Below are 21562 nucleotides of genomic sequence, written 5' to 3'. Positions count from 1 at the left end.
GCACTGCCGCCGCTATCAGTAGGCGGACAGTCATCGTCCATTGGGTCTATAGGTTCATCGGCCATCTCGGGAGGATGGCCGGGAGGGGGAGCTTCCTCCGCCAGTGAACGGCCAGATGTACGGCGACCAGCGGTGCGGCCAGGCGAAACGGATGACGGCCTGGGGCGGCAGCCGCTGGGTGGCGCAAGAGAAGAAATGCGCCGTGGCGGGGAAGGAGAACTGTGCTTCCTATGCGCCTTTTTGGAAGGACGTGTAGTGGAAGTACCGGTCGAAGGCTGTGAGGTCGAGGTACGGAGGAAGTCTGCACGGGATGGTTCGTTCTTGAAGGCCCGTGCATCTGACTTCGGTGTCTTCGTTTTAGCAGAAGCTGAAGAAGGTGCTCGTGTCTGTGGGGTGATGGGAGGAAGAGGAGACGTCGACCGCGCGATCTTAGCACTGGCCGAACGGACGACCGTGGTGCTGAAGGTCAGATCGCATGTCTGGGTTGCTACCTCCCGGGTAGTCCGAGGAGAGGCGAGGACAGTACTGTATTTCCCCGCTGGGAGCAGCGTGGGCTTCCTACTAGCCAATAGCTTGCGAGCAGCCGAGGTGGACACTTTCTCTTTGACCCGAATTTCCTGGATACAGCGTTCTTCCTTATAGACAGGACAGTCGCGGGAGGATGCTGCATGGTCACCCTGACAGTTCACACAACGAGGAGACGGAGGTGGACAGTCACCCTCATGGGCATCCCTGCCACAGGTGACACATTTAGCCGCATTGGAACAAGACTGTCGAGTGTGATTGAAACGCTGACACTGGTAGCAGCGCGTAGGTGTCGGGATATAGGGGCGAACAGAAATAACCTCGTAGCCCGCCTTGATGCGCGATGGCAGCTTAACACTATCGAAGGTCAAGAAAATTGTCCGGGTCGGTACAAGGTCATTGTTGACCTTTTTCATGACCCTATGGACAGCCGTCACGCCCTGCTCAGCGAGGAATGATTGAAGCTCCTCGTCAGTCAATCCGTCGAGGGAGTCAGTATAGACCACACCACGAGACGAATTCAAAGTTCGGTGGGCCTCCACCCGGACAGGGAACGTGTACAGGAGGGTGGCCCGAAGCAGTTTTTGTGCCTGAAAGGCATTCTCAGTTTCCAGTAATAAGGTGCCGTTACGCAACCTGGTACAGGATTTGACAGATCCGGCTATGGCATCTACGCCCTTCTGAATAACGAAAGGGTTGACAGAGGAAAAATCCTTTCCGTCCTCAGTTCGAGAAACTACGAGGAACTGTGGGGCAGGCGGTAGTACTTTTGTCACTGTTGGCTGGTCACGTTTCCGTTTTTGGGTCGAAGTCGAAAGAGATGGAGTAGAATCCATTGCGGAGGAATCCCCCATGATTGCCAGCGTCTCCGATGGCGCGCTCCTTCCTTGTGGGGACCCTCTCAGAGGGCACTCCCGCCTTAGGTGAATGTTTACACCTCAGGTCACACCTCCCGAGAAACAGACGGAGGGACCAATCGGCATGGTCAGAAGGTATCAGCTCAGGCAATCACCCCTCCCCGGGCCTGGCCTTTACCAGGGGGTACGCGCGTGCCTTACATGTCTACCCAGGGCGGGGACTTACGCGTTACCCCGTCACCGGCTACGCGTGCGAACGCGTGGGTCGGCCTTCAGACACGCACAGGGAGGAAGGAAGAAGAGGAAAAAGAAGAGAGAGAGGGAGAAAGAGGACAGACTGTCTCAAACGCCGAGGCGGAGACCAGAGAAGGCAAGGAGAAGAAGGCAATGAGAAAGCAAGGGGAAGAAGGCAATAAGAAGGCAAGGAGAAGAAGGCAATGAGAAGGCAAGGAGAAAAAGGCAATGAGAAGGCAAGGAGAAAAAGGCAATGAGAAGGCAAGGAGAAGGCAAGGGAAAGAGTAAGGAAGACAGTGAGGTGGAGAAGAGCAAAGAAAGGAACCAACAAAAGGAAGGAAGAAACGAGAAGTGAAAAAACCAAAAGGACCACGATGATAGGTCGTGGAACCGTCCGTCTCCGGACGCAGGCGCGAACTACCCCCGTGAGGGGGATGGACTCCTTTCAGTCGCCTCTTACGACAGGCAGGAATACCGCGGGCCTATTCTAATCCCCGGACCCGCAGGGGGGATTCATGTTTGTGTTTGCCCCTCAGCAGCGAAGAAAATAACAGCACGTTGATCCTGTTTGGACGCATTTGGTAATAACGTCGCCATAGTTCACGTTTCGGCGTTTCCCGCACGCACATCGGAAAGACGAATGTCACACTAATCGCTTTCCCACATGTCGGTGCTTATACACCCGCTTTGGAGTCTCGCTATGTTTTATATGCTGCAGCAACGCCGTGAAGCGGGAACTTTTTGATCGTCCTTTATGTACCCGTACTTGCAGTGCTGCTTTACGCCCGAGCCATGTTTTGTTTGCTTTAACACCTGTCATTTGTACAATCATCGGAAGCTGCCACAAAGCGACCTGAAGGCTCTTCTCCGATACCCAACTGTTTTTTGAACATTCGCTCCATTTTCTGACTCCTGTGTGTGGCATACAACATAAATACGAGGGTCATTCAATAATTAAAGAGAGGCAAATTGGTCTGGAGAAGAAAATCGTTTATTTTTACAAAACAATACTTTTCAACATAACCCCTTTGGACATTTATGCACTTGTTTCGATGAGCTACAGGCCTTTTTATTCTGGATGCAAAGAACTCTTTATCGTTATGTTTGAACCAATTTCCCCACAAACTTTTTCGCGTCCTCGTTGTCCTGGAACCTCTTCTCACGTAATGCCTTCTTCAGTGCACCAAAAAACGGAAATCACTATGTGCTAAACCAGGACTGTAAAGGGATGAGGCAGTACTTCCCAACCCATTTTGTCGATGGTTTCACGGGTTAGTTGAGCAATATGAGGACGTGCGTTGTCTTGCTGGAGAATCACACCTCTCCTCTGAGATCCACGACGTCTCTCTCATGGCTGGCCTCACATTGTTCAAAAGAAAATCCGTGTAGTATTGGCTGTTCATTGTACGCAGCTCTTCGAGATAATCACAAAGAACGGGACCTTCAGCATCCTAAGACCCCGTCAACATGACGTTTCCTGCTGATGCTTTGGTTTTTGAATTTTTTCTTTGACAGGTGAGTTGGCTTCCAATCCATGCTTTGTCTTTTTGATTACTGCTCAATGGTGAACCGAAGTTTCATCACAAGTTAAAATTTTGTTGAAGTGCTCGTCTTCTCTTTCATAACGTTTCTTTAGCTCTGTGCACACTGTCAACTTTGTTTCCTCGTGTAGCCGCGTCAATTCCTTGCACATCTTGCACATGTTTTTCTGTACTTCCGGTTGTTACAGATAATGTTATGAACTGTACCGGTACTAACTACCTTTATTAACTATCATTTCCAGTCACACGGTGATCGCCACGAATAATGTCATCAATTCGACTTTAAAGTGAGGGAGATGAAACTGCAACTGGTCGGCCAGAACGGTGTTCGTTAGTGAGCGACGACGATTTTTGAACTGCTCTTCCCACTTATAAAAATTTGCACGATTCATACAACTTTCACCATAAACTTTAGACATTCTAAAGTATATATTCACTGGTTTCTCGCCTTCAGCTAGTAAAAAAACACACAACAGAACGTTGTTCAACTAATGTGGACGTTTCAAGTGGAATCGCCATTTTGAAATGTATTTTTGAGGCTATAAACAAAACATTGTTGATACATCAGCTGATCAGGGCTCATCCCAGTGATGCCAACTTAAAGCCATGAAAATAACAAACTTGCCCTACTAAAAGTTTTTTCGCCAGTCCAATTTGTGCCTTTGTTGAATGACCCTCCTAATTTATGGTATAGGAATACCCCAACATCTGTTTTACACTGTAAGACAAAAAAGCGCACCTCGAAGGAATTATCCAAATGAGACAAATCGGTGGATGTGATGTATATGTACATACAAATGAAGTTCAGAAAGATTGTATAATTTATTCAAGAGAACTTCACAAACTGAGCAAGTCAGTAACACGTTGGTCCACTTCTGGCCCTTATGCGAGTAGTTATTCGACTTGGCATTGGCAGTTGTTAGATGTCCTCAGGAAGGGTATCGTGACAATCAATTCAATTGGCGTGTTAGATCGTTCAAAAGCTCGAGCTGGTTGGGGGGCTCTGCCCATAATGCTCCAAACTTTCCCAATTAGGGAGATATCCGGCGACCTTACTGGTCAAGGTAGGGTTTGCCAAGCACCAAACTAAGTAGTAGAAATCCTCGCCGTGGACGGGAGGTCATTGTCTTGCTGAAATTTAATCCCAGGACGGATTGCCATGAAGGGCAACAAACCGGCCGTAGAATAGTCAGTGAGATTCCAGGCCGAAGACATGTCAGGCGACTCCCCGGGACGGGGGTGGGATACCAAGCTGCCTGTCGCGCGCCATACGATGCGACACGCAGGGTTGGCGGTCTGGGCTGCCATTACTTTTTGTAGCAGCATCCTTACAGAACAGCGGTACGTCGACCATAATGTTGCCCTTCATGGCAAGTCATCCTGCGCTTACATTCCAGCAAGATAATTACCGACAGCACAGGACGAGGGTTTCTGCTGCCAGCTCCTACCTTGGCCAGCAGGGTTTAGAGCGCTATTGACGGGGCCCTCCAACCATCTCCGAATTTTGACGATTTAACGCGCCAGTTGGACATAGTTTGGTGTGATACCCTCAGGAGGACATTCAGCGCCTTCAATGTCGAGCCGAGTAATTGCCAGGGGTGCACCAAAGTACTATTGACTTGGGAAACTCGTTGAGCTCTCTTATATAAATCAATTTTTCTGAAATTGTGATCATTTGTTTCAACAGATATAGCATCTACGATTTCCGTCCCATTCCGGTAACTACTTTGTAACTTTTTTCCTGTCCGAATGTTATTTACAAGTTCAGAAAGCGCTGGTTATTGTACTAGGAATTGTATGCAAATATGGTTGAAGTTTTTGGCGCATTAACGCACATTTCATAAACGAACTACGTCAGAAATATTTGATAGTATTCAGTATGTGACGGCAACTTCTAACGATTTCAGTTGAGTTCTTGTTGTTGCGGAAAAGTTTCGCAGGAAAATCCACAAAATATTCAAACAGTTATCGAGAGTATGATACATTATAAGTTGGTCATGACCAATCTGTATGAAAGGTGAACTACGAGGTCAGACTTCAGCAGATGAAAATTCAGGCCAGGCGAAAACTTACCATCAGTGCTCCGGAGTAACGAAAGAGTTAAAATAGTTTGCAATATTTTAATACTCGTATCCGCGGATGCAGGACCGACTAAGGGATTTGCGTGCGCCTGCTGTTACCTAGATAAAGGTCTTCCGAGCTGCAGCTGCTTTACAGCCCAACGTTCTGTACATCTGGTGACCGTAGGGATACCGTGGCTTAGCACCAAGTCTCGCTTGGGACCGGAATTCTGCCTGTTGGGAAAATTTATTGGCGCACTCTAATGGAATTCAATGTAGCAGCGACTTTGCATGTACTTAAGTTTCCGGAGGTATGTAGCACCAGATGTATACGCAGTTGATGCGATGCCAAGTAACACACACTAATTGGATTAGCACCAGAACCTGATGAACCAAGTGCTGCTTTTTATATTCGGTGCACTGCCCTCATCTTTTCCAACTGTGTTTCTGCTCAGCAGAAAGAAAAAAAACGCAATTTGCTACTAGTAATTTATACGCTTCGAAGGTTAAGAATGTTTTAATAATTCTGCGCCATCAAGTACAATATTATTAATTATGAGATTTATTGGCTAACCTGTTTATTCAACAGTGTTCTTTCATGCTTTGTCTTGAGCGCTGCGATTATAGTGTCTGCAAGATTGTGGTCGTGTAATTGCGGGTATTTTGTTATTATTTCACAAAGCCTTACGGCACTCTCCAAAACATTCCGCATTTTGACACCTCCGCCTCGCGTGACTTGGGTGCAAACTGAGGCGCCGCGGACCACGAAGCGACGCGTCGCCGCCACGCCACGCCACCTCTGTGTGCGCTGTTCCACTTGTTTACACGGAGGTGGCTCGGAACAGCGCCACGCCACGCCACTTCTGTGTGAAGTGGGCCTCGCGCCCGGGACAAACTACTCGCAGGAATGGCGCGGCGCTGGCAGGACGCGGCTGAGGAAAGTACACCGCTGTGCCGCGCGGTGGTCGTTCTGCCGACACGGGAAACTCACAATCGCAGCCCCCTCAGATTTGATGGTAAAAATGGCCTAGAGGATAGCTCGTTAAAAACTGAACACAAATCGAGCATGAAAACTAGGTAGCGTGCTGAGCTGTGAAAAAAGAAGCAAAATAGAAACTGGTAAGTCCAAGATGTGAAACATCGAGCAACTCGCAAGAACCACGGCGTCGTGGTTGTTTAGTCACGGTTCTGGGTTGCAAAGCGCGGGAGATCCGTGTTCAAACCTCCCGCGTCGCGCCCTTTCTTTTCTTTTCTTTTCTTTTCTTTTCTTTTCTTTTCCCTCACAAATATATGAACTGTCCGTCCGGTCATTAATGTGTGTGTTCTGTACTCCTGACAATTTCCATACTACACACTGTTTACCGTATGAGTCACGTGGTAAGAATATATTACTGTCGCAAGTAAGTTTTGATGAATGGTGAGAGCAGGCGAGAGGCCTCTACAGAAACGAGAACAGACGGGTGTGAACTATGTTGTTTTTGTCTTCAGTCCTGAGGCTGATTTGATGCAGCTCTCCATGCTACTCTATCCTGTGCAAGCTGCTTCATCTCCCAGTACCTACTGCAGCCTACATCCTTCTGAATCTGCTTAGTGTATTCATCTCTTGGTCTCCCTCTACGATTTTTATCCTCCACGCTGCCCTCCAGTACTAAATTTGTGATCCCTCGATGTCTCAGAACATGTCCTACCAACCGATCCCTTCTTCTCGTCAAGTTGTGCCACAAGCTATGTTACAACGAAGTAATTTACTGGAATGGGCATGCGTATTCAAATACAGAGATATGTAAACAGGCAGAATACGGCGTTGCAGTCGAGAGCGCCTATAAAAAGCAAGTGTCTGGAGCAGTTCTAAGATAGGTCACTGCTGTTACAGTGGCAGGTTGTCAAGATTTAAGTTAGTTTGAACATGGTGGCGCAGTCCGCGCACGAGCGACAGGACACAGCATCTCCGAGGTAGCGATGAGGTGGGAATTTTCCCATACGACCATTTCACGAGTATACCGTGAACATCAGGAATCCGGTAAAACACCGAATCTCCCACATCGCTGCGGCCGGAAAAAGATCCTGCAAGAATGGGACCACCGACAACTGAAAAGAATCGTTCAGCGTGACAGAAGTAGAAGTAAATCCCTCTGCAGATTTCAATGCTGGGCCGTCAACAAGTGTCATCGTGCGAACCATTCAACGAAACATCAACGATGTCGGCTCTCGGAGCTGAAGGCTCACTCGTGTGACTGGGCCCTTTAACACCAACGGTGGACTGTTGACAGGAAACTTGTTGCCTGGTCGGACGAATTTCGTTACAGATTGCATCGAGTGGATGGTCATGTACGGGTGTGGAGAGAACCTCACGAATCACGGACTCGTCACGTCAGCAGGAGACTATTCAGCTAGTGGAGGATGTGTAATGGTGTGGGGAGTGTGTTGTTGGAGTGATATGGGACCCCTGATACGTGTAGATACGACGCTCACTGGTGACATATACGTAAGCATCCTGTCTGATCACCTGCAGCCATTCATGTCCATTGTGCATACCGATGGACTTTGGCAGTTCCAGCAGGATCATGCGACAACACACACTTCTAGAATCGCTATAGAGTGGTTCCAGGAACACACTTGTGAGTTTAAACACTTCCGATGGCCACCAAACTCCCCAGACATGAACACTGAGGTATCTGGGATGCCTTGCCACGTACTGTTAACAAAAATGGTTCAAATGTCTCTGAGCACTGTGACTCAACATCTGAGGTCATGAGTCCCCTAGAACTTAGAACTACTGAAACCTATGAAACTTCCTGGCAGATTAAAACTGTGTGCCGGACCGAGACTCGAACTCGGGACCTTTGCCTTTCGCGAGCAAGTGCTCTACCAGCTGAGCTATCCAAGCACGACTCACGCCCCGTCCCGACAGCTTTACTTCTGCCAGTACCTCGCCTCCTACCTTTCAAACTTTACAGAAGCTCTCCTCCGAACCCTGCAGAACTGACACCACAGTTTTAATCTGCCAGGAAGTTTCACATCACCGCACATTCCGGAAACATCCCCGGGCTGTGGCTAAGCCATGTCTCCGCAATATCCTTTCTTTGAGGAGTGCTAGTTCTGCGCGGTACTGGCAGAAGTAAAGCTGTGGGTACCGGGCGTGAGTCGTGCTTCGGTAGCTCAGTTGGTAGAGCACTTGCCCGCGAAAGGCAAAGGTCCCGAGTTCGAGTCTCGGTCCGGCACACAGTTTTAATATGCCAGGAAGTTTCGTATCAGCGCACAGTCCGCTGCAGGGTGAAAATCTCATTCTACTTAAACCTAACTAACCTAAGGACATCACACACATCCGTGCCCGATGCAGGATTCTAACCTGCGTTTGTAGCGGTAGCGCGGTTCCAGACTGTAGCGCTGAGAACCGCTCGTACGCCGGCCGTTGTGGCCGAGCGGTTCTAGGCGCTACAGTCTGGAACCGCGCTAGCTCTACAGTCGCAGGTTTGAATGCTGCCTCGGGCATGGATGTGTGTGATGTCCTTCTGTTAGGTTTAAGTGGTTCTGAGTCTAGGGGACTGATGACCTGAGATGTGAAGACCCATAGTGCTTAGAGCCATTTTGAACCGGCTCGTACTGTTCAGAAGAGACCTCCACCCCCTCGTACTGTTACGAGTTTACGGACAACCCTGCCAGGAATCATGGTGTCAGTTCCCTCCAGCACTACTTCATACAGTCGAGCCCACGCCACGTAGTGTTGCGGCACTTCTGCGTGTTCGCGGGGGCCCTAGACTATATTAGACAAGTGTACCTGTTTCTTTGGCGCGTCAATTTATGAACTATTATTCTCCTCGAAGACTTGCTCGAAAAATTGTGATTAGCGTTTGGTTTTCCCCAAGAAATTACCGGCGATATACCAATAAGCGTGGCAATTCGGGCCGTGAGAGTTGACATTTTCCAGTTCCTCTATTTGTTAAGACGGGGGTGCGAAGCCGCGCCTTGACCCTCTAAGCATTTGGTGTTTGCAGTGCGCCTTACACTGGTGCGTTGTGTGTGTTGCAGCCCGAGCAACACGGCGCTGAGCTCGCTGGAGCTGCTGAAGGACTACCTGCAGACGCAGGGCACCTGCAAGTGCGGCCTCGAGTGCCCCCTCCACTGCGAGCAGGTCTTCAACTTCGACCCCAAGGTGAGTCCGCCGCGTCTGTCCATGTGTTTCTGCATATCGTAGGAATGAAAACCTCTCAACTCCACGTTGTTACATTTTACAGGAGAAAACACGGTTTCTTAAAAAAAATGTAACACACATGGAATTCCTACATGTGTAACTATGTAGTAGAAGCTTATTTATAGATTAGACAAGTCCGTACACTTTCACGTCTGTCTTTGATAATTTAGTTACTGGAATTATGAGATTTTCATACAGATGGAGTTGAGGTTTCCAATGCCTACCACTGACAATGAACATCGGACTTGACTACTGAAATAAGCTTGATACTGATTCGTGGTCAGAAAGGTCATCGCTCGTAGTAATTAAAGAGGAGTTTGTCTAGTAAAATAAAAATGGTAACTGGTGTTCCGCAAGGAAGTGTCGTAGGCTCCCTACTGTTCCTAATCTAGACGAACGACGACATTAGGGCCCGTTGCTTCGCTCCTGTAGACTGTATGATTCGCAGGATTTCTTTCTTTAATGTGGTAGAGCACTTGCCCGCGAAAGGCACAGGTCCCGAGTTCGAGTCTCGGTCCGACACAGTTTTAATCAGCCAGGAACTTTCAATGTTTATGTTGTTCACACATTGCAACACCCAAACTTTTCACCTTAATTGAGGCTATAGAAACAATATCTTTTCGAATAAGTTTCTCACCAAAAAGCGACTCTAGTAGCTCTACTCCACAGCTTTAGTTGTTTGCGTCTTGCGCTCTTGTGATATTTCCATACAAATTTTAATCTCCAAACATCTTTCTTGTATCTAACTGAGAAATGAGATACCAGTTTTCTTAGTTTTAACTTTAAAACATTTTTACTTTAACTAACCATTTTCTTTAAGATTTTCGTCCCTTATTTCAACCCAGTAGAGGCTAAATTTGCAAAAACACGTATTTTACTTTGGACCGAGAAGTCAAGTATCACTTTTCACAGATGTAGCTGTAAACACGTTATTACTACTATTTGACAAAATTCAGAATTCTGTAAATCAGAACCTTACTGTAGTAAAAATTGTCACCTTTTTAAAAATTACACCAGAAGTTCATCTCTGTGACGGCTTTCCTGGTCACAACCACGGACCTGGTGTAGCAAGAAACGTCATTCAACCGAGCAGGCGACACGTCTCCAGTCATCCACTGTCTAATCTCGTGTGCTCTCTACTTTCGTAATTAAGGTTGTGTCGTTGGGTCAAAATGGGAACACGCAGGGGACGTGTGCTATGCTCCGAAACAGACTCCCTGTACCACCTCTATGCTGTCGCACAGCATGGCCAAGCCTCCGACCTGCACGGTGTGCGATGATGTCCAACAGTCAACCGCTTTCTATATATGCTCACGACATCAGCACAGCGGCCTTCCAATCGCGGGGTCCTAACGATCCACTCCGTTTCCAGTGTCACTTGTAACTGGTTTTCCCCGTTTGCGGCCCGTATCGTTTCTAGGAACACATTCGCATTCATCTCTGCTACGCCTAATATGTACCCTTTGCGCTTCGTGTGGCTGTTAAGCTTGAAATTTCGCGGTGGGCAGTGATAACTTTACGGCTCATCAGTGTACAACGCTGTAGTAGACTGGTGTGTTCATCCCTTCCAGATGCTCACTCCGTACATCAGCTCCGTACAGCCACCAGGATGGGAAGAATAAGTTGGATGGGCAGAGTTAAAAAATGAAGAGGTACTGAGAAGAGTGGGAAAGAAAAGTTACTGGATATAATAAAAAGAAACGGAAATTGGATTGGGCAGATTTTAAGAAAGAATAATGGACTGATAAAAACAGTTTTAGAAGGTTATGTAGAAGGGAAAAGGAAGCGAGAAAGGAAGAGATTCCAGATACTGGATGACATGATGGACAGTACAACATACAGGAGCCTTCCTTTTTATGAAGCAATGGACCGCAGAAAATGGAAGCAAAGGACCTGCTAATATAGCAGAAAACATGACAGCCACCACGATATTTGAGAACGCTATCAGTGAAGCTGTATTTTTGTTGTGTGGTACTGAAATGGAACTGTGGAATATAGAGCAACGTTAAGCATCAGGTTTTCTGTTAAAGTTGGGGAATCTCCTAGTGTGACGTTTGAAAAGTTTAAGCTGGCCTATGGGGAGCATTCCTTATCAAGAGGACAAATCTTTCGCTGGCACAACTCATTTCAGAAACGCCGAGAACACGTTGAAAATAAACCTCGCTGAGGGAGGGCAACTTCAAAAACCGACGAAAACGTGCTTCGTCAGTGGGGATATCGTGCGTAAATAATTTGTTCCTCCAGGACAAACTGTCAACGAAATACACTCCTGGAAATTGAAATAAGAACACCGTGAATTCATTGTCCCAGGAAGGGGAAACTTTATTGACACATTCCTGGGGTCAGATACATCACATGATCACAGTGACAGAACCACAGGCACATAGACACAGGCAACAGAGCATGCACAATGTCGGCACTAGTACAGTGTATATCCACCTTTCGCAGCAATGCAGGCTGCTATTCTCCCATGGAGACGATCGTAGAGATGCTGGATGTAGTCCTGTGGAACGGCTTGCCATGCCATTTCCACCTGGCGCCTCAGTTGGACCAGCGTTCGTGCTGGACGTGCAGACCGCGTGAGACGACGCTTCATCCAGTCCCAAACATGCTCAATGGGGGACAGATCCGGAGATCTTGCTGGCCAGGGTAGTTGACTTACACCTTCTAGAGCACGTTGGGTGGCACGGGATACATGCGGACGTGCATTATCCTGTTGGAACAGCAAGTTCCCTTGCCGGTCTAGGAATGGTAGAACGATGGGTTCGATGACGGTTTGGATGTACCGTGCACTATTCAGTGTCCCCTCGACGATCACCAGTGGTGTACGGCCAGTGTAGGAGATCGCTCCCCACACCATGATGCCGGGTGTTGGCCCTGTGTGCCTCGGTCGTATGCAGTCCTGATTGTGGCTCTCACCTGCACGGCGCCAAACACGCATACGACCATCATTGGCACCAAGGCAGAAGCGACTCTCATCGCTGAAGACGACACGTCTCCATTCGTCCCTCCATTCACGCCTGTCGCGACACCACTGGAGGCGGGCTGCACGATGTTGGGGCGTGAGCGGAAGACGGCCTAACGGTGTGCGGGACCGTATCCCAGCTTCATGGAGACGGTTGCGAATGGTCCTCGCCGATACCCCAGGAGCAACAGTGTCCCTAATTTGCTGGGAAGTGGCGGTGCGGTTCCCTACGGCACTGCGTAGGATCCTACGGTCTTGGCGTGCATCCGTGCGTCGCTGCGGTCCGGTCCCAGGTCGACGGGCACGTGCACCTTCCGCCGACCACTGGCGACAACATCGATGTTCTGTGGAGACCTCACGCCCCACGTGTTGAGCAATTCGGCGGTACGTCCACCCGGCCTCCCGCATGCCCACTATACGCCCTCGCTCAAAGTCCGTCAACTGCACATACGGTTCACGTCCACGCTTTCGCGGCATGCTACCAGTGTTAAAGACTGCGATGGAGCTCCGTATGCCACGGCAAACTGGCTGACACTGACGGCGGCGGTGCACAAATGCTGCGCAGCTAGCGCCATTCGACGGCCAACACCGCGGTTCCTGGTGTGTCCGCTGTGCCGTGCGTGTGATCATTGCTTGTACAGCCCTCTCGCAGTGTCCGGAGCAAGTATGGTGGGTCTGACACACCGGTGTCAATGTGTTCTTTCTTCCATTTCCAGGAGTGTATTTTACAGAGATGTCCTTAAAGGATCGGGGTGAATCTAGTGAGATTTGACTCTGCAGACGAGGGGATGGTGCATCATGTCACACCACTTCTATCACGGAATTTTTTTACCTCAAAAGGCATTCCTGTTCCACAGTCCCCTGTTCACGTGATCACGTGATCCGAGTCCTTGCGACTTTCTTTTCCAGCAGTTTAAAAACGTCGTACGAGGACGTTATTTTGCGACTCTAAAGAACATTCAAAAGCATGTGACCGACATGTTAAAGGCCCTACCAGTTGCATCCTTTCAGTGCTGCTACGAAGACCGGGATCGTCTCCGCCAGTTAGTAGCTGCCAAAGGGTACTACTTTGAAGGGTAGCATATTTCTTGGAGAAAACTGATAGATAAAAATTAGGCTTATTACTTATCGCACACACCTCTCTCAAGATCAGTGCATCACTATTGACCTGCTACCGCCCCTCTATCGGCAAGCGGGAACGTTTTGTTTGTGCCACGTCAGACTATCCGCGGGACCTTCTGTGAGTAAGAGTATAACAGCTGTTTAGGTCACGGCCTACACAACCGAGTGAAAAGGTTGCACGACATTTAGAACGTTTGCCCTTTCTTATAATTTCCTGAGCGCCGCATTAGGCAATCTGGTTGCAGTCCACGAGGGGTAAAAAAAGTTTGGCCATAAAGGAAGGTTCCACGGTAACGCATCGGGCAAGTTTGATTGCGTGCGCCCTCGGTTGATTCGCCCATCGAATAACTTCGCGCTTTAATTTTCCGGTGGTCGCAAATGCGGCACGTGCGACTCACAAAGCGACAGTGGTATTCCGTAATTTGTGCGCAGCAGCGGCGTATTTTTTGTTGATGTTTCACATTTTACAGTATTTTCGACCTCGCATTCCACGCGTTACCGCGAGTGCTAATACAATGTGTGCGGCGGAGGGTGTTGCAATATCCACAGCAGTGCAGTGAGCCGCTGAGGGATGCATATTTTCGTTTTCCTCCACATACATCAGCTGGCACAGCGCGCCACGAGCCTAGGCATAACGGTTATCCCTAAAACAACCATTTTTCGGCTGTACTATTTTTTTCAGTCTCCAGTTTAACCTATTAAAACTGTGCAAAATAACCGGTTTTGGGTTTTTATTGCTACTTCCAGTAGAAACAGACTTCGAATAAAGATTTAAAAATTTAGTACAAATGAAGGAGATCTGTCGGTATACGCTTGATGCTGTGATAAGGGTGCCACTGTCTGCAGCAAAGATGGCGAAAACTATCGAGACGGACGCGGCGACGGCAAGAGCGAAAGGTTTAAGTTGTTGACTTTCCTGCATCGTCGCTTTTGGAAGGTACATTTTTCATCCAGAAGCAACCACATAATTAAGGTTACAGTATTATTATCGAGAGCGTATAGCATGCCAATTAAGTTATAGGCATGTTAATCAAATTTACCTTCTTTGCCAAGGGACACTGTGGACGTTTTCTCAGTATACCATGCCGCAAGTTCGTTCTGCTTCTTCCCGTTTTTAATCTTTTGAAGCAAATGGAGCATTGTTCTTCATTGCTGCCGCATCTCGTAATATATTCGTTAACTGGTGGTTGTCCCATTCTGCAATACAACCGAAGTCCGACGTGTGTCTTGCACGCTGCCCTTACACGCGTATAGTCTAATAGGTCCCGCCAAAAGGCAACAGACACACACATATTGTCTCTGCAGTGTTGTATCGATTGTTAATATGTTTGTTGCTAGTTTCTAGCTGTCGGTCTTGTTATTTACCCATTTTCTTTAACAACTCGGTACTTCAAAGCAATGGAAGTTTTATGGATAAACATGACTTTTCTAAATTGTAAAATTCTGCAGTGGCTCACTGATGTACCGATTTTTTTTACCCGGTTATTAGAAAAGATGGAAAAAGCAGTGCTGTTGTGGCAAATTATGTAATGACTTTAAACGCTTATTAGGAAGAATGGAAAAATCCCGTTACAAGCAAGACCAAGCAAATACCGAAAATTACCGGTCATTCAGGACTGAAATATCGTTATCGGTTTTAACCGAGCCGTTTTCCCATTCCTATAATAAGCCTGTACCAGCGCGGCCCAATCACACCGATTTGTATGTAGTTTTCATCCCTCACAACAACCTGTTGGTATCGTTGCAACACTTTTGCCTGTAGACAGCGACAGCACCAGCAGCAGCGAGTACTGTTTGTATAAAGCGTTTATTTTGCATTTTGTTTACGACCTTCCACTAAGGAAGGGGTCCTATTTGTGTTTATCTGCTCTGCATAGTAACTAACAGTTCTTGATAAAACTTTACGTAGTTTTCGTGTTAGATTTCTTAGTGTTTTCTTGATCGTTTAGAACAGAAAGCGCCCTAAAACCGTCTTTTGTTTGTTTCGCGGCCGTTAGCCACTAGTCACTTGAATCAGCAGTTGTCTTGTGACAGCCAGAGCGACAGCACCAGCAGCAGCGAGTACTGTTTGTATAAAGCGTTTTTGTACTTATTTGCTGCGCTTAGCTTTTAAATAGTTTTTCTGGGAAAACCTAGCGTAGTTTTCGCGTCTCGTATTTCAGTGAGTGTTTCTTGATTATCAGAGTAGCTCATCAGAAGATTATCTTGGGAATTTGTCACCGTATAGAGTAGGGTAAACATAGTCATGTGTAGGGACTGTGGTTGTTGTGAGCGGACGCAAGGAGAATTGGCCACTCTTCGGGGGCAGGTGGAGGCTTTGTCTGTTAGGCTCATCGAGCTCGAGGCGCAGGCGTCGGCTCGTAGTGGCGTTGGGGCAACTGTGGTGAGACCTATGCCTACTTCGGTGGCCTTGGAATCACATGGAACCCCTGATGTCGCTGCGTCTTCCGGCAGTGAGCATCTTACCGGTCAGCCATCACTCCAGGGTGAATGGCGGACAGTGGTGGGCTCGCGCGTGCCTGGCCGAAAGGCGAAGGTGGGATCTGGCCGCGTGGCAGCTGCCTTACCCCTTTCCAACAGGTACGGGGTGCTTCCTAGTGGTGATGACATCGTTTCCGAGCCACCACAGGGTGCCTCGCCTGTTGGGCCAGTGGCCGATTCTCCGGCAAGGTCCCGACAGTCACAGAGGGCGGGCCTATTAGTTATAGGGAGCTCCAACGTTAGGCGGGTTATGGAGCCCCTCAGGAAAATAGCGGGTAGGTCGGGGAAGAATGCCAGTGTGCACTCTGTGTGCTTGCCGGGGGGTCTCGTCCGTAATGTGGAGGAGGCCCTTCCGGCAGCTATTGAACGCACTGGGTGTGACCGGCTGCAGATAGTAGCACATGTCGGAACGAATGACGCCTGCCGCTTGGGTTCTGAGGCCATCCTTGGTTCCTTCCGGCGGCTGGCTGATTTGGTGAAGACAACCAGCATCGCACGCGGAGTGCAAGCTGAGCTTAATATCTGCAGCATAGTGCCCAGAGTCGATCGCGGTCCTCTGGTTTGGAGCCGTGTGGAGGGTCTAAACCAGAGGCTCAGACGACTCTGCGACTATAATGGTTGCAAATTCATCGACCTCCGTTATTGGGTGGAGAACTGTAGGGCCCCCCTAGACAGGTCAGGCGTGCACTACACACCGGAAGCAGCTACTAGGGTAGCAGAGTACGTGTGGCGTGCACACGGGGGTTTTTTAGGTTAGAGGGACCCCCCTTGGGCGAAACGATAAAATACCTGACGGCTTACCAGAGAGGACATTATCATCGTTGATAAAGAATGTCCGTCCTCAGAGACCAAAAACAGGAAAAGTCAACGTAATATTGGTAAACTGCAGGAGTATCCAGGGCAAGGTTCCTGAATTAGTATCTCTTATTGAAGGAAATAGTGCGCACATAGTATTAGGAACGGAAAGTTGGTTAAAACCGGAAGTGAACTGTAACGAAATCCTAGACACAGAATGGAATATATACCGCAAGGATAGGATAAACGCCAATGGTGGAGGAGTATTTATAGCAGTAAAGAATTCAATAATATCCAGTGAAGTTATTAGCGAATGCGAATGTGAAATAATCTGGGTTAAGTTAAGTATCAAAGGTGGGTCAGATATGATAGTCGGATGCTTCTATAGACCACCTGCATCAGCAACCGTAGTAGTTGAGCGCCTCAGAGAGAACCTGCAGAACGTCGTGAAGAAGTTTCGTGATCATACTATTGTAATAGGGGGAGACTTCAATCTACCAGGTATAGAATGGGATAGTCACACAATCAGAACTGGAGCCAGGGACAGAGACTCTTGTGACATTATCCTGACTGCCTTGTCCGAGAATTACTTCGAGCAGATAGTTAGAGAACCAACTCGTGAAGCTAACGTTTTAGACCTCATAGCAACAAATAGACCGGAACTTTTCGACTCCGTGAATGTAGAAGAGGGTATCAGTGATCATAAGTCAGTGGTTGCATCAATGACTACAAGTGTAATAAGAAATGCCAAGAAAGGAAGGAAAATATATTTGCTTAACAAGAGTGATAGGGCACAAATCGCAGAATATCTGAGTGACCACCATCAAACGTTCATTTCTGAGGAAGAGGATGTGGAACAAAAATGGAAAAAATTCAGAAACATCGTCCAGTACGCCTTAGATAAGTTCGTACCGACTAAGGTCCAAAGCGAGGGGAAAGATCCACCGTGGTATAACAATCATGTACGAAAGGTACTACGGAAACAAAGAAAGCTTCATCATAGGTTTAAGAGTAGTCGAATCATAGCTGATAAGGAAAAGCTGAACGAAGCGAAAAAGAGCGTAAAGAGAGCAATGAGAGAAGCATTCAACGAATTCGAACATAAAACATTGGCAAACAATCTAAACAAGAACCCTAAAAAGTTTTGGTCATATGTAAAATCGGTAAGCGGATCTAAATCCCCTATTCAGTCACTCGTTGACCATGATGGAACCGAAACAGAGGACGACCGAAGAAAGGCAGAAATACTGAATTCAGTGTTCCGAAACTGTTTCACTGCGGAAAATCGTAACACGGTCCCTGACTTCAGCCGTCGCACGGACGCCAAAATGGAAAATATTGAAATAAACGATATCGGAATTGAAAAACAACTGCTATCACTTAGTAGCGGAAAAGCATCCGGACCAGACGAGATACCCTTAAGATTCTACAGTGATTATGCTAAAGAACTTGCCCCCTTTCTATCAGCAATTTATCGTAGATCGCTGGAAGAACGTAAAGTACCTAGCGACTGGAAGAAAGCGCAGGTCGTTCCCATTTTCAAGAAGGGTCATAAATCAGATGCGAATAATTATAGGCCTATTTCGCTTACGTCAATCTGTTGTAGAATAATGGAACATGTTTTGTGTTCTCGTATTATGACGTTCTTAGATAATACAAATCTCCATCATAACCAACATGGATTCCGCAAACAGAGATCATGTGAAACTCAGCTCGCCCTATTTGCCCAAGAAATTCACAGTGCCGTAGACACTGGCGAGCAGATTGATGCCGTATTCCTGGACTTCAGGAAGGCATTTGATACGGTTCCGCACTTACGTTTAGTGAAAAAAATACGAGCTTACGGAATATCGGACCAGGTTTGTGATTGGATTCAGGATTTCCTAGAAGAAAGAACACAACATGTCATTCTTAACGTTTCAAAATCTGCAGATGTAGAGGTAATTTCGGGAGTACCGCAGGGAAGCGTGATAGGACCTTTATTGTTTACAATATACATAAATGACTTAGTTGACAACATCGGTAGCTCCGTGAGGCTATTTGCAGATGACACGGTTGTCTACAAGAAAGTAGCAACATCAGAAGACTCGTACGTACTCCAGGAGGACCTGCAGAGGATTAATGCATGGTGCGACAGCTGGCAGCTTTCCCTAAACGTAGATAAATGTAATATAATGCGCATACATAGGGGCAGAAATCCATTCCAGTACGATTATGCCATAGGTGGTAAATCATTGGAAGCGGTAACGACCGTAAAATACTTAGGAGTTACTATCCGGAGCGATCTGAAGTGGAATGATCACATAAAACAAATAGTGGGAAAAGCAGGCGCCAGGTTGAGATTCATAGGAAGAATTCTAAGAAAATGTGACTCATCGACGAAAGAAGTAGCTTACAAAACGCTTGTTCGTCCGATTCTTGAGTATTGCTCATCAGTATGGGACCCTTACCAGGTTGGATTAATAGAAGAGATAGACATGATCCAGCGAAAAGCAGCGCGATTCGTCATGGGGACATTTAGTCAGCGCGAGAGCGTTACGGAGATGCTGAACAAGCTCCAGTGGCGGACACTTCAAGAAAGGCGTTACGCAATACGGAGAGGTTTATTATCGAAATTACGAGAGAGCACATTCCGGGAAGAGATGGGCAACATATTACTACCGCCCACATATATCTCGCGTAATGATCACAACGAAAAGATCCGAGAAATTAGAGCAAATACGGAGACTTACAAGCAGTCGTTCTTTCCACGCACAATTCGTGAATGGAACAGGGAAGGGGGGATCAGATAGTGATTCAATAAGTACCCTCCGCCACACACCGTAAGGTGGCTCGCGGAGTATAGATGTAGATGTAGATGTAGCGCAGACTGTCGTACTTTGCCAGATGAGCACGCCCACACAAAAGCAGTGCTTAGTTTGTTAATTCGATTGTGGAGATCGACTCAACTTTACAGCCCGAAGTACAGATGTATCAAAAAGAATCATCTGATTTCTGAAAATGTTAAACATATACAATCAATTTCGTTGTTTAATGAACAAGAAAATTAAAGTTTTTTCATAGATGTTCAATATGCCCCTTGAGATGCTCTGCATATGTCAATGCGGTATTCAAAGTGTTCCCATACTGCAGCGAACGTGTCTAGAGTTACAGCTTCCACAGCTGCTGTTGTGTGATGTCTCAGTTCATTCATTGTTGTTGGCAAAGGAGCCACATAAACAGAGTCTCCTATTAACCCCCGCAAGAAATAATCGCATACACTCAGGTCCGATGACAGTTGAGGCCAGTAATGTACAGCTGAATCATTTGGCCCAGTGCGACCGATCCTTCGTTCAGTAATCCTTTAATTTCAAAGTTTCTGCACTTCCATATGCCAGTGTGGCATCTGTTCTCGAGCATATCGAGATATGTGCTTCCTTTATCGGCAAAGAAAAATGGACCATACACGTTTTCCCGTAAAACTGCACAAAAAACATTACATTTTGGAGAGTCCTTCATCTTGAACAACTTCATGTGGTTGCTTCGCACTCCATATTCTCACATTATGACGGTTGACCTTTCCATATAAATGGAATATTGCCTTGTCACTAAGCATGGGATAAAATTGTCGTCCTCCATCCTTGCAAAACCGAAATTACAGTCTCTCCACACATTGTTGTTTGTCACCTTCACGAGGAGCTTGCAGTAGCTTAATTTTGTACGGTTTCATGTGTAAACGTCGACGCAACACGCCAGACGGATTTCGGGGGCATGGCGAGCTGTCAAGCTGCACGGCGAACGGATCTCTGCGGACTCCTTGTCAAACTATGGCGGATGCGTTCGACGTCTGTGTGCCAGACACTGACGGCCCTGCGATTTGCCTTTACACAAACAACCTGTTTCTCGGAATTATTTGTGCCGTCGTCTAATGGTCTGTGGTGTAGGAGGATCCACACGATTCCTAATACGAAAGTAACGCTGAACAGTTATTACTGAGCCGCCCGATGTGGCCGTGCGGTTCTAGGCGCTTCAGCCTGGAACCGCGTGACCGCTACGGTCGCAGGTTCGAATCCTGCCTCGGGCTTGGATGTGTGTGGTGTCCTTGGGTTAGTTAAGTTTAAATAGTTCTAAGTTCTAGGGGACTGGTGACCTCAGAAGTTAAGTCGCATAGTGCTCAGAGCCATTTGAACTAAGTTATTACTGACCTGCACAGCTCACAACATAGAACACAAAACACGTTGTTGGCCCGACAACATTTTTACTAGAATGGAAGTGGGCGCACACCGCTGCTACATAGCGGCAACCGTGTAAAACTCGAGCGTTTGCTGTTTACTACAGTACATTGTTCAGGCACATATATCAAACAACATAGTTTTTTTAATCCGATAATTCTTTTTGATACACCCTATATCTGCAATGGCGAGCCAAAATATAACCATTGCTCACAGCGAGTCAAAGGCGCCTGGGGGCGTTGCGGGCACATGACAAGACAAAAAGCAAACGGAGCAGAGACGAATAGGGATTCATTCTAGCGACGATACGGGCTGCCTTGACGTAAGAGGGCTGAGAGTTGTGGGCTGGCACCTCAAGTTGCAAAGCTGGGCGGCTACTCGCGTGCTGCTACCGTGAGCATCTGTGGAAAGCAGGCCTCATCACAGAATGTGGAGGTCGGAGGCTTGGCCGCTCTGTAAAGCAGGATAGACGGCGACGTGTGGCAGTTCTGACGACAGCACAGTGCTGTTGCAGGTGGAAGAGTTTTGGAGCACACCGTTCACCGTACCTACTTCAACATGAGGTTCCGCACCTGACGA

The 21562-nt window shown here is 47.5% G+C and overlaps 1 protein-coding gene across 1 annotated transcript in view; it reads left to right on the top strand.

Annotated features, from left to right (window-relative positions):
- Positions 1–21562, top strand: part of LOC126427999 (uncharacterized) — a 331430-nt gene that overhangs the window by 198934 nt on the left and 110934 nt on the right. Inside the window, exon 4 of the mRNA XM_050089883.1 lies at positions 9247–9370. Within this exon, the coding sequence (XP_049945840.1) occupies positions 9247–9370 (124 nt within the window). The remainder of the gene's footprint in view (positions 1–9246; positions 9371–21562) is intronic.

The sequence above is a fragment of the Schistocerca serialis genome, chromosome 12 (assembly GCF_023864345.2).
Source record: "Schistocerca serialis cubense isolate TAMUIC-IGC-003099 chromosome 12, iqSchSeri2.2, whole genome shotgun sequence".
Lineage (NCBI taxonomy): Eukaryota > Metazoa > Arthropoda > Insecta > Orthoptera > Acrididae > Schistocerca > Schistocerca serialis.
This window is presented reverse-complemented; position numbering and strand designations above follow the sequence as displayed.